This window comes from Pecten maximus, chromosome 7 (genome assembly GCF_902652985.1).
Source record: "Pecten maximus chromosome 7, xPecMax1.1, whole genome shotgun sequence".
In the NCBI taxonomy this organism is placed as follows: Eukaryota; Metazoa; Mollusca; class Bivalvia; order Pectinida; family Pectinidae; genus Pecten; species Pecten maximus.
Window position 1 is genome coordinate 10095910 of NC_047021.1, and position 14650 is coordinate 10110559.

At 38.1% G+C, this 14650-nt stretch overlaps 1 protein-coding gene across 3 annotated transcripts in view; it reads left to right on the forward strand.

Moving 5' to 3' along the window:
* LOC117331558 overlaps positions 1-7789 on the forward strand; it is a 34777-nt gene extending 26988 nt beyond the window's left edge. For 2 of the 3 annotated variants that reach the window (XM_033890331.1, XM_033890330.1), the window contains exons 3-6: positions 625-854; positions 2900-3050; positions 4439-4648; positions 4987-7789. In XM_033890331.1, the coding sequence (XP_033746222.1) occupies positions 625-854; positions 2900-3050; positions 4439-4648; positions 4987-5084 (689 nt within the window). In that variant the 3' untranslated portion in view covers positions 5085-7789. The remainder of the gene's footprint in view (positions 1-624; positions 855-2899; positions 3051-4438; positions 4649-4986) is intronic. The other variant, XM_033890332.1, reaches the window with a different exon arrangement.
* Positions 7790-14650: the final 6861 nt, after the last annotated feature.

The following is a 14650-nucleotide window of genomic DNA, read 5'->3' on the forward strand; positions in this document are numbered from 1 at the left end:
GCCAAATCTGTACAGCCTTTATACCTTAAATATTTCGGCATAGTTCGACATTGATAGATCGTCAGTATTTGACTAACTGTACACTTCTGCTTCCATAATGGCACTACGTTTTTCCGTGTGAAATGGGAAACACAAAGTTGAATGGCGTCAATATTTAAACTCAATTGTAATTAGGTCACGATCATAGCCAACCAAATCAATGAACTTGGGCGTCGAAAGACAGGTCCTGGAAGTGGATGAAAGGGGGTTGGGGGGTTGGAGTAGAAATGTATTTGGTTTCTTGGCAGACTATACCTTACAATAGTGGTTTTATAAAGGCTTCATTTAGACAATTGTCTCTAATTTGTATTGTGATGTGGACAGCTGTGTGTTATTAAGGACGTACGTCCTACTATATTTATGACATTACCTCTGCTATGTATCACGTCAATATACAACAGAGGAGACTTCCTGCATGTCGTTAGTTTATTTACTTCAAGCAACGGAAATCGTAAACCACTATGTATTTCCCGTCTGTTCTACGTGAACGCTGTTTCATAATGGATTGTCTATGGTTTGTGAAATAAAAAAAAAAACTGATACAACACGTCAAATTGATAAATGACCTTCTGTTCTGATCCCCAGTCGTCCTGGATCACACCAACTGTCTGCTGAGGCAGACTTACAAGGTGGACAAGATGGGCGTTCTGGCCACGTGGAGAGGGGCACGTCTCGAAAACTGTCTCATCAAATTAGCACGTGACACGACCAAGAGCGAGGCTATATGTGTAGATGTGATGACCTTGAACATCAGTAAAGGTCAATGCCCGCCTGATATACAAATGTTCTCCGGAAATTCCGGAACACCTTTCCAGGTAAGGTATCGTTTTGTTGTATTATTTTGACGTTCCGATAAAAACATATATTTTCTTGCCAGAGGCCATCCTGCTTCTTAATTATGATTTATTTACCTTCAAAATCAAGTGAAGGGAGTATGACACGGTGGGTAGTGTTGAAGAGTTTCGGTCGCAGTGGATGTTGAATTCAGTTTATATATGGTGGATAAGAATAATTAGATGAAGTTTGAATTAACTAAACCTAAGGAATTGTAATTAACCATTTTTAATAATCATGTTTACTTTGATCGCGTAAGTCGCGTTAAATCATTTCCCGTTCAACAATTGAAAATAGTATACACATTAATTCAGTAGCATTGGAAGTTACAAGTTCAAGTTCAAGTTCATTTATTACTTTAAGTCTTACGACTCATCAGTGTAAACATATGTATACAGGATATTTACATATATACAAAATGTTAAATTGGTCACAGGAGAATGAACAAAGCTATAATATAATATAATAGTAACATCAATCAATATTATTATTACAATATATATATACATGTATATATATATCTCATGTTTTACAGATATGGTCATACATTGTATTCAGAACTACAGATATAGTCATTCATTGTACGCAATGATACAGATATAGTCATACATTGTACACAAAGATACAAATATATTCATACACTGTACACAAAGATACAGATATAGTCATACATTGTACACAAAGATACAGATATAGTCATACATTGTACACAAAGATACAGATATAGTCATACATTGTACACAAAGATACAGATATAGTCATACATTGTACACAAAGATACAGATATAGTCATACACTGTACATAAAAATATTGATTTAATCATACATTGTATGCAAAGTTACCGATATTGTCATACTTGTACATAAAGTAACACATAAGGTCATTTATTGTACACAGTTACATACATTGTATAATACAATGTATAGATTATACACTAACATATACAATGTAGTCATATTTCACAAATCAATATGGTCATACTTAGTCCCAGAACATTCAAATCGGGTTTGGTTTTACGTTTGTACAGGCCTGTTTTATTGGTGCGTAATTTAGTTATTCCATCTAGTGAGGTACAGTCATTAGAGGTCAAATTGCGAACGTTTTATTTGAAATAGTAGGCGTAGATTGAGACACACGATCTCTTTTTATACGCCGATACAATCTTTTAGAAAGCAGATACCACTGGCCATTTGACTAATACTATTATACAGTCCTGATAGCGATAGCCAAAGGTTTTGTCAGCTTGACATAATTTTCAGTATGTACTTTGCTAAAAAGGCTAATACAAACATATCGTAATTTAAATCAATTCCTGTGCTTTATTAATCGAGCACATGTTAAGCTTATTATAAAAACGTCTAATAAGGTAGGAAGTTAAAAACAAATATCCACCCTAGCTCAGACATCTGTAAGTTACATCCGATACCTTTGGTGGCTCGAGAGAAACAAACTTCTAACGACCGGGCATTGTATGTAGACTGGTTATAGAATGTCTATAAGGTGTAGTGTAACAAACATATCATTCTTTGTTCTATATGTACACAATACCTCTTGCCGCGAACAAAGCCAGCTTAAGGGAACATCGAGCGCTCCAGTTACAATACATTTTCCATTTTTCATTGTGTGGAGTTGCGTCCCCTGGTTACGGGTCGGTTTACGTCACGGCAGACGAACAGTGCGCTATTCAAAATATGGTAGCAACTCGTCAGTAAGCGGCCAGTGTGCGATCTTCAGGCATGCAACATATTACCCATAATACGGGAAGCTGGTCATCTTAAGGGAGAAATAAAAAAAAAACATGGTCGCGAATTGTATTGATTTCGGGGTAGAATGTCCATGTAGAATTGCATACAAGATCTCAAATCTAGTGGGTAACGAGTTATATACTAAATCAAACATTCTAAATGACTAATGATAATATCAATTAGACAGAAAAAACGTTTAAAGTCTCAGTTAACCTTTTTACTCTCTCTCTTCAAAATCAAACTTGACTTTATGTGTTATAAAGTCCCTCTTACCTTGCAGGTGTCGAACTGTGATACAAGTCCCGTGAGGAAATGTATGACGTCAGAGTTTGCCTCACTCAAACTGGAAGCCAATGAGTCATCGTCAATCCTGGCAGTCCGTATATCCACGGACACTGACTACCAGTCTGTCCAGCCGACCCAAACTCCAGGTATGCTTATTTGATCAGCCGACTCAAACCCCCAATGTGTTTTATTTTATCAGCCAGCCAAAACACCGGATATAGTTATTTTATCAGCCAACCCAAACTCCTGGTATGGTTATGTTATAAACAAACCCAAACTTCAGGTATGGTTATGTAATCATCCGATCCAAACTTCAGGTATGGTAATGTAATCAGCCAACCTAAACTCCAGGTATGGTTATGTAATCAGCCGACCCAAACTCCAGGTATGGTAATGTAATCAGCCAACCTAAACTCCAGGTATGGTTATGTAATCATCCGATCCAAACTTCAGGTATGGTTATGTAATCAGCCGACCCAAATTCCAGGTATGGTAATGTAATCATCCGATCCAAACTTCAGGTATGGTTATGTAATCAGCCAACCTAAACTCCAGGTATGGTTATGTAATCAGCAGACCCAAACTCCAGGTATGGTTATGTAATCAGCAGACCCAAACTCCAGGTATGGTTATGTAATCAGCCGACCCAAACTCCAGGTATGGTTGTATGTCATCAGCCCGACCCAAACTTCCAGGTATGGTCATGTAATAATCCGACCCAAACTCCAGGTATTGGTTAATGTAATCAGCGCAACCAAACTACAGGTATGGTTATGTAATCAGCCGACCCTAAACTCCAGGTATGGTATGATGTTAATCAGCCCCGACCCTAAACTCAGGTATGGTTGTGTATGTAATCAGCCGAACCAAACTTCCAGGTATGGTTCATGTAATCATCCGATCCCAAACCTCCAAGGTCTGGTTAATGTAATCAGCCGACCCTAAACTCCAGGTATGGTTACTGTATATCAGCCGACCCCTAACACTCCAGGTATGGTTATGTAATCAGCCGACCTAAACTCAAGGTATGGTTGTGTATCAGCAAACCCAAACTCCAGGTATGGTTATGTAATCAGCAGACCCAAACTCCAGGTATGGTTATGTATAATCAGCCGACCCAAACTCCAGGTATGGTTATGTAATCAGCAGACCCAAACTCCAGGTATGGTTATGTATAAACCGACCCAAACTTCAGGTATGGTTATGTTATAAACCAACCCAAACTTCAGGTATGGTTATGTAATCAGCAGACCCAAACTTCGGGTATTCATCAGGAAAGCATTATGACACTGCACCCAGTGGACCTGTCGGTTTTGTATTCCGACATTTTATTGTTGTATACGGTGATCAGTCTAAGTACAAACATACAACCAAAGGTGTCTTGTTTTCTGAATCGACGCCGTTTTAAGCTCTGCAGTATCTATAAGTTGTTATGGTCACATAGATAGTCCCACCATGTTGAACAGAATATTGTTCCAGTTGTTTTATACCACAAATGTCTAACATTAAAAAAAAATCTTTTACCCTAAAACAGCAGATCCCACAGTGACAAGCGGGCTTCCTCTTAGTGCCATCATCGGAATCATGATTGGAGTATTCATTCCAGTAATCATCGTCGTCATCGTCGTTGCTGTTATTTGTATAAGACGAACAAACAAACCATTGGATGATGATGGTATTGTTTACCATCCTCCCAAAATACAAGAACCTGCCTCTGAACTCACGAACGGTTCTACTGATATTGGTGAGTAACATACCAGATTATCTACCTTATATCATGTGTAGGACATTGTCTGTTCACCATTGTTACCATGGTTACTATGCTCTCATCCCAGAGTTCCGCCATTGGCGAGGTAAAGTGAGATATGCAAACTAATAACGAAGCCCATGGATTTTGAAAGTACATTGCAATATTCAAACTTTCCGGTTGGGAATATGATAACATTAGTGAGTGAAATACAATGGTAGGTTTTGGCTTTGTAACATGGTGTCACTGATCCGAATTCAGATTCTTTGGTCCATAATGTCAGTTGTGTCACGTGCCCTTTTTTTTACTGATACGTGCCCTGTTGTTTTCTACAGATCCTTCCCTCCTACTTCACAGCCCGCCGACGATCACTGATGACGACGATATCAGCCAGGAAATCTCACAGTCTATGCGTCTATCCGCCATTGTATGACCTTCACCTTATTAGTGTTACATGCATTGACCTTGACCTTTGTTCTTATGGACGCTGCGACATTTTGGTGATTGCCTTCATTTGTGTTCAGACAAAATTGTCTGTAGTGACCTGCATTTATTGTGCTGATCGGAAACGTTTGCAAAACATTTACGTCGTTTTCAGAATGGGAGATTATTTTGGAATAGAGCAGCATTCACATTAAATAATCTCTAGATTGAGAAGTCTTTTTCGAGGGACTTTATCCTCAGCTGATTAGAGAATACAAACACATGCTATACCATCTGTGGTTTCTTCGATGTGCTGTTTGGAGTTTATGACGTAACAACATCATAGAAAGTACCATTATAACCGGAAGTTTACGAAAACTTTTCCCTCACACTAAAGGGATAAGATGTGACCGAACATGGGAACCGGATATCGTGTGGTGTTGAATATATTAGGATTAAATAATTGATGCAATGTACAACGTTTATTATGAACAATATTTATTGAGAAATCACGGGAGCATGCTGATTCTTGGATCAGATGACTGCCATATCAATCAGTGCCTTGATTTCCTCGAGTAGACATCATTTTTATGTGAATTCGTGTCTTATATCTAAAACATGACCATGAGGAGAAACGCCATAATATAATGACCATTGGGTAGGGACCTGTTTATCGTCTTACATGTGGATGTGTGTGTACCATTTGTAGTTTAAATGTCCATTGTCCAACTCAGTTGGGACTTAGTTAAGTATAGCTAATAGTTCGTCTTGTAGACATAGGCACTTTCACAACTTGTTCGTAACTACCGGAATCAGCCGCGATCAGCCGATTTGGTTATCATGAACAAAATGCTCTGTCATGGCCAATTAACTGTTAAAGGTGTGTCTTTTCCATCGCAACATCATCATCACGAGTCACTGTCTCCATTTGTTTTCATTTTATGATTTGATCTTAAATAGAACCAAAGTGAAACTCCATCTCTCATGTATTAGCTCAGGAACTGAGATTATCGCCATCACTGAGTGTCGTACAGTACCACATCACATAACGTCACACTGTGTAGTCTTGTGTTCAGCCATGAGTGTCGTACCACATCACATAACGTCACACTGTGTAGTCTTGTGTTCAGCCATGAGTGTCGTACCACATCACATAACGTCACGCTGTGTAGTCTTGTGTTCAGCCATGAGTGTCGTACCACATCACATAACGTCACACTGTGTAGTCTTGTGTTCAGCCATGAGTGTCGTACCACATCACATAACGTCACACTGTGTAGTCTTGTGTTCAGCCATGAGTGTCGTACCACATCACATAACGTCACGCTGTGTAGTCTTGTGTTCAGCCAGATTGCACCAAAAACAGTGCTATACATATTATTCTTCATAGTGTAAGGTGGCGAATTAACTCTGAAATGAATGAGAGATGTCAAATTACCTGTATGAGTCATATCACCGGTTTGAATGAATGATAAAACGGCGTATTAAACATACATGTATGTAAGGTCGATTTTTTTAGCTTTTTTTCTCTCAATATTTTAAAAAGTAATTCAGTCAAAGCATATGTTGATTTCAACGTCATTATTTAGACACAACAAAACCGCGGCTCGCGGGCTTAATAATATCAATAGACGCTATTACAGTATATTCATAATTTCATATCAAGTTAATATCTACTACATTATGTCATCCGATATTTATATTGTATAGAGAATTAGGACATCTCAAAATTGTGTCTGACAACAGAGAAATAGCATTTAATTCCGGGAATGTGTGTTAGGTGCATCATTAGTTAGCACGTGTTAATTACAGGGACGGGTATCAGATCCCTGATTAATTAACACGTGTTAATTACAGGGACGTGTATCAGATCCCTGATTAATTAGCACGTGCTAATTACAGGGACGTGTATCAGATCCCTGATTAATTAGCACGTGTTAATTACAGGGACGTGTATCAGATCCCTGATTAATTAGTACGTGTTGATTACAGGGACGTGTATCAGATCCCTGATTGATTAGCACGTGTTAATTACAGGGACGTGTATCAGATCCCTGATTAATTAGTACGTGTTAATTACATGGACGTGTATCAGATCCCTGATTAATTAGTACGTGTTAATAACCGGGACGTGTATTAGGTTCCCTGATTAATTAGCACGTGTTAATTACCGGGACGTTTATTAGGTCCCCGGTTAATTAGCACGTGTTAATTACAGGGACGTGTATCAGATCCCTGATTAATTAGCAGGTATGAGTTACAGGGACGTGTATCATAATCGTGATTAGCTAGCACGTGTTAATTACCGGGACGTGTATCAGATCCCTTACTAATTAGCACCTATGAGCGACAGGGACATGACAGGTCCCTGATTAATTAGTACGTGTTAATTACGTGGACGTGTATCAGGTCTCTGACTAATTAGCACGTTTGATTCAGATTAAATTATCGTGGGTTAATGAGGTATGTGTTGTGTGTTCCTTTCTAATTAGCATGTGTTAATTACAAGGACTTGTACACGATCGCTGGTAAAAAGCAGTCTAACAATAATCTACATTAATTTTCTTAGTACTTGGTCACAATGTCAGATCGATATCTAGGTCACGTGTACAGAACGAAAATAGTAATTACAATGTAACTTGTAAATATTGTTAATGTATTTGTACGGACTCGTATGACTTATTGTGTTCACATAAAATGAATGATTTCATAAAGGACATGTGTTCATCATTTGTTTCCCGAGAAATGTTGGTTTCGTATAGATCTGTATTGTCTTTAAAGCTGGTTGGACTCGACAACTTAAAAATGAAATTGAAGCTTTATTCTTTAAAACAAACAGGGTTCTGAAAGCCAGAAATGACAACAGCGAGTCGAGAAATTCATACCGTCTCTTATATTACAGTTTTGACACCATTGTAAAATCAAACACTAAAACTAAAATATCAGTTCAGGAAAATGATGTTTCTGCAGTTGTGCCAAGTTAATTTCCATGTGAAGATTGCTATCTCCCTGCTGCACGTAGCACCACTACCCCATATACTGTTACTCTGTTGATTAGTGACGAGCTTTTTTTCACACATTGTATGATTTAGATGTGGATTCAATGTAGAGTTATCTTGTCCGTCTGATACTAACCGTGCAATGACGCGACACCATACAATCAAGATGTTGACAGAGCCAGATCACATGCTGTCTCAACTCCTCGACCCGTTTTATAATATACAAAAAAAAAAGTGTACCTGTATTCTAATACACACACAAACAGTAAATAAAAAGGGACTTTTTCCGTGGGAAGAACATAACAGAATGGTCTAATGTTCCACAGGACACGCGCATGACTTGTTTTTGCTCGCAACTGAACTTAGGAACAATGTGATATCAATGCGTTGTGTAATAATTTGAAATAGAGGAACATTGTTGTAATAACTTTGACTGGTTTTTAGTTCAATTAACCACCACAGGGACCCGGGCTTTGTTACATTCTGTGAATTTTGATCTGCATTGCACCTAGTGTAAAAGGGACACTTTCAGAATTGATTCTGTTATTATTATTTCGATAAAGGTTACTAAGGTGTGAATTGGGGGTATTGACTAGACTTTAATCAAATCACTACATACAATGTATATATACTTAAACGTTTATGTAACTACTCTTGTATCGAGACGTCAATCGGGGATAAAATTTTGATTTTTCCAAAATGGATCTATACCATCAACCCAGCAATCCACATAGTTTGACGCTATGTTAAGGACGGGTAATATGCACCAATATTGGACAGTACCGCTTTACTGGAATGGAAGTATAATTCCATATTTGCGTTTCTAAAAAACAGTGCAGCTGTTGAATTGATCGAGGATGTAATGTTTTTACTTGTTTACCAGAACACTGATCCAGGGTTGTCAAACTGTTACGGCGGCTGATAACTGCCATACATGTTATGATGTACATTGTTCAAACTACAAAAGGTATATTTGTATCAACTAGTGTATCAAAGTATTGCCCAAACTTATACAATGGACAGTGGTTTTAATGTTATAGTCGATATGACAGCAAGATGTATGGTGGGAAAATGGCATGGGAACCCGTTAGGATTACCTAGTTAGTTCCGTAAGACTGTTTTCCTAGTAACCACGCAGGGTTCACTAGGGCTGTGGTTTCCCTAGTGACCATGCAGGGTACCTAAGACTTTGGTTTCCCTAGTGACCACGCAGGGTTCCCTAAGGCTGTTGTTTCCTTAATGACCACGTATGCAGGGTTCCCTAGTGATCAAACAGGATCCCCTACTGTTGTCGTTTCCCTAGTGACCATGTCGGACTTCCATAGACCGTGGTTTCTCTATTGTAACCATACCGGGTTCCCTCAGACTGTATTTCCCCTATTTACTAAACAGGATTCCCTAGGACTATGGTTCCTCCCTTATAGCACGGCTAGACCATAGTTAATTCCCTAAAGTTGTAGTTTCCCCAGTGACCATGCCGGGTTCTCTGAGGCTATGGTTGTCCCGGTAACACGGTTAGGCTTCCCTAGTTGATTCCCTCAGGTTGAAGTTTCAGCTTCCGAGTAATAGAAAACTGGAGCAATTTGCTGCAACATATCATCGATGCAAGTAATATAAATCAATTTGAAATTTTATTGGACAATCACTGGGTACGAGTGAATGATAATGCAAATACTGATATAACGAACACTTAATACTTTGGTATTTGATAACATATCACTGAACACCCCAAGTTATTGTAAACGAGGAAGTAATGTATAACTGGATTAGTTTCCCTAGTGACCTTGAAGGGTTATGCAAGACAATGGTTTCCAAAATGACTATGCTGGGATTTTAAGACCATAGTTTCCCTAGTGATCATGGAGGATAAACCAAGAACGTGGATTCCCCAATTGACCATGTTTGGTTCCTAAGACTGAATTTTCCCTAGTGACTATGGAGGCTAACCAAGACCGTGGTTTCCTAATTGACCATGCTGGGTTCCCTAAAACTGTAGTTTCCCTCGTGACCACGGTCTTTAGTGACCATGGATGGTTCCTAAAGACTATGGTTTCCGTCGTTACCATGAAGGGTTCCCTACGATGGTAGTTTCCCTCGTGACCATAAAGGGTTCCCTACGATGGTAGTTTCCCTCGTTACCATGAAGGGTTCATCAAAACAGTAGTTACCCTCGTGACCATGAAGGGTTCCTTACGATGGTAGTTTCCCTCGTGACCATAAAGGGTTCATTAAGACTATGGTTTCCCTCGTTACCATGAAGGGTTCCCTACGGTGGTAGTTTCCCTCGTTACCATGAAGGGTTCCTTAAGACTGTGGTTTCCCTCGTTACCATAAAGGGTTCCTTAAGACTGTGGTTGACCTCGTGACTATGAAGGGGTCATTATGACTCATTTTGACTGTGGTTGTCCTAGGGACCATGCAGATTTCCTTTACTGTGGTTTCCCTCGTGACCATGTAGAGTTCCCTAAGTCTAGTTTCACTCGTGACAATGGAAGGTTCCCAAAGACTGTAGTTTCCATAGTGATCATGAAGGGTTCCGTAAGACCGTCGTTTCTCTAGTGACATGGCAGGGCTTCCATAGTTGATGCCCTGAGGCTGAGCTTTTAGTCTGGAGGTGCAAAACATCTGTTGCTTAAACATCCAATTTATCAACCTTTTTGTTGGTAATAGATTTTCGACAAAAAGCCAGACCTGGTATCTCCCGTTATGAAATCGGTTCGTCCTTTGGGGATCGAGTCATAGTAATTGACTATTTCCTGTTAAACACATACAGAACTTAAAATGTTTAAAAAGAAGCAGTCTCAAAATTGGTTATAATGCCCATGCTTATAAAATTCATATAATAATGCAATTAATTTTGATACAAGTTTTAACCGAACGAATTAATTAAGAGTGGTGTGAAATTAGCTGGGACAGCACGTTAGAAAGCTGTAGTATCTGTTGATCAGGTAATTTAGAAAGTATGGCCTGGTCATAGCACGATTTTCTAGACAGCCTATAACACAAATTAATTATTCACCTAAAAATAAAAACAGAATCGTGACTGACCAATTGCTTTTCCGTTAAAAACAACAAAGATTATTTTATTTCATGTTAACTGGAATACTCTATCGTACAAGTTATGCACAGCACGACTAGACAACATGTTTTGGTATATATAAGGGACATATATAACCAAGCAATGCGTTGTGGTAGAGGACATGTATTGTATCATAACTAGACAATGTGGTAGGGGACATGTATTGTATCATGACTAGACAATGTGGTAGGGGACATGTATTGTATCATGACTAGACAATGTGGTAGGTGACATGTATAGTATCATGACTAGACAATGTGGTAGGGGACATGTATTGTATCATGACTAGACAATGTGTTGTGGTAGGGGACATGCATTGTATCATGACTAGACAATGTGGTAGCGGACATGTACGGTATAGTGACTAGACAATGTGTTGTGGTAGGGGACATGCATTGTATCATGACTAGACAATGTGTTGTGGTAGGGGACATGTATTATATCATGACTAGACAATGTGTTGTGGTAGGGGACATGTATTATATCATGACTAGACAATGTGTTGTGGTAGGGGACATGTTCGGTATCGTGACTAGACAATGTGTTGTGGTAGGGGACATGTACGGTATCATGACTAGACAATGTGTTGTGGTAGGGGACATGTATTGTATCATGACTAGACAATGTGTTGTGGTAGGGGACATGTATTGTATCATGACTAGACAATGAGTTGTGGTAGGGGACATGTATTGTATCATGACTAGACAATGTGTTGTGGTAGGGGACATGTATTGTATCATGACTAGGCAATGTGTTGTGGTAGGGGACATGTATTGTATCATGACTAGACAATGTGTTGTGGTAGGGGACATGTACTGTATCTTGACTAGACAATGTGTTGTGGTAGGGGACATGTATTGTATCATGACTAGACAATGTGTTGTGGTAGGGGACATGTACGGTATCATGACTAGACAATGTGTTGTGGTAGGGGACATGGCATTTTGTAGGTTTTTTAATCAATTTGATCCACATCTGAATTTAGTTTAGGATCAAATAAATCTGAAGTTCACTGATTGACGATCTGTCTCTGTATTTAGGAGATGACGAGTTAACGAGAATCGTTCTATGTGGTGAAAACAACTTTTCATCAATGACAGACCATGCCCTATTTTCAGAACCAAGTTCTTCGATCTTTTACACTTACACCTCTGATCCTCCATAAAGTACGTTCGTGCATACGCATGCTCCTAATTAGTCATCATCTATTCAGGAGTAGTGATAACAAACCATTTTCAAGACGGCGACCTTCTTCCATTCAAGAGAAATAACGACCGCTTGTAAAAGCGGACAGACGGAGGCACGATGGTCTTCGATAAAGATAAAAACAAGAGGCCCAATGCACCTGTATGGATCACCTGTTCTGTGGCTTATGAAACTTAACGTATCGGAAGAATGGTTAGCAACCTAGAGCAATACCTTTTTTCAGTGTCGTTAATTTACATGTTAAATATAATTTCGGTGGGTTTTTTTTAATTTTTGTTTTTGTTTGTTTTTTTTGGATTTTTTATATAAACACATGCGATATTTGAGCAAATTTCTTTCAAATCCTTAAGTGTAGTTTAATTTTTGTTCCATTTGAATTTTGTTTGATTTGTCCTCTATGACCTTGTAGATCTTTTTCAAACAAAAACGGTAGACTTTCATCTTAGCATGCTATCACAAGGAGATTAAACTCGAACATACCGCAACTCCAAAAACATGCATGTCGCACGCACGGGAAACCCTCCTTAAATTACCTTAGATATTTATCGGAAGTTAAACAATAATAAACAAAAACAAAACCCAGCATGCTTGGTCTTTTGGTTGTTGAGAAGGCCGTCCCACTGCGCAAGTCGTCCTCAATCAGTACGGAAAGGGAGATAACACTTTTATAATTTTTGGTCAAGTTATTATTAAGTCTTTCCGCCATAATTTTATTTTACTAAACTTTCTTTCTATTTTTCAACTTTTTTCATTCACACACCCTGACTTTACTAATAGTTTTATCGTATGAATGTTTAGTGTGTTGATGAAGAAATATATAGAAATTCCCAATGTAAAACACCGATGCACAATATACCCGTATGTTACAGAAATCAAAATTAGCAACAAAAATAAAATACCCGTGGCACCGTCATCATTTATACACTTACCAAAATTCCATAAAAATAACGACGGGAAAATTCATGCAGTAAATAACTTATGGATTTTCATAAATTTTCGGAAATGAAATGGAATTATTATGAAAAGGAACTTGAAAACAACGTCGTTCAGCGTACAAACTTTGGTTAAAATCGGCTGATCAACAAATTCAAACAAATTCTTTGAAACAACATTTAAATGGTAAGATTATAAAGCAGAATTAGATTGTACGGAAAATACTTTTGGCCAATATGACAACAACGCCCGAACCATTCCTTGCGCAAGCTACATTATACCTAAGCGAGAGATTTTCTCGGAACAGGTATCTGCCCGACAGTTTTCGTTTAGGACGGTTTAAAAAGAAAACTCCAAGCTTTTCCACGTGTTCATCTGACAGATAGTTGAGTGATTTCTAACAAATGACAAACTCCTGGTATTTTCGTCAACGCATTTTAATGACGTACATTATTGTACATATATACATTTGCATCAGATAATATAACGTGATTTAAAAAGTCTAACAACGAGTTTGATTTAGTAAGCCACCATGATACACTAGAAAACTAAATGTATTGTACAAACATACTTAGCAACAACCAACCATGTTTCTAAAACATGCCAAAATTGTTCTAAAACATATTAGCTTTTATGACATATGGATTTTGTTACTTGTAGTAAACAATAAACAAGACAACCTTTCATTGTCAATTGTAGCATCTTAAGTACACATACCTCACAAATCATTATCATATCTTCAACAGTATTGAATCCTTTCTTGATAACTTTCTACTCTTAAAACCAAACATAAAATAATTCTAAAATAAAGCGACATTCCAGAAAGTTATTCTAAATCAAACTAAAGTAAATGCATTAATTGTCACCATGCACATAACATTTTTCTAAGATAATCCTATGACAGTATATGATAGTTATACTTCAATATCCCAGTAAGAACTACAGATGTATTTCTTGGTAAGGAGGCACAGTTTAATCTATATTTCAACTCTTCTACAAATGTCCTGAACTTTTTCACATTTTAAAAACAAGAAACCCAGAGGGTATGTATCGCTCACCTGGTTTATTTGAGCAAACATCAAAATAATTTTCATGTTCATTTTGTTAATAGCTTCATTTGTTGATGTCTAATACTACTATGTGTATGATTTTGGGGTGGGGATCTCAACTGCTTCAGCTCCATCATTTGTAGAAATCTGAATCCCAGCCAAGTACAATGTCATACATTGCTTAGTTCCAGAGAAGAAGTCATTAATATCAATAATGCCAAATGGATCCCTTTTGGCCCAGCCCCTCAGGCCCATGGGGCTGTATAAATCTAAATCCCAGTCACATAGGGATGCTTCCTACCTAATTTGC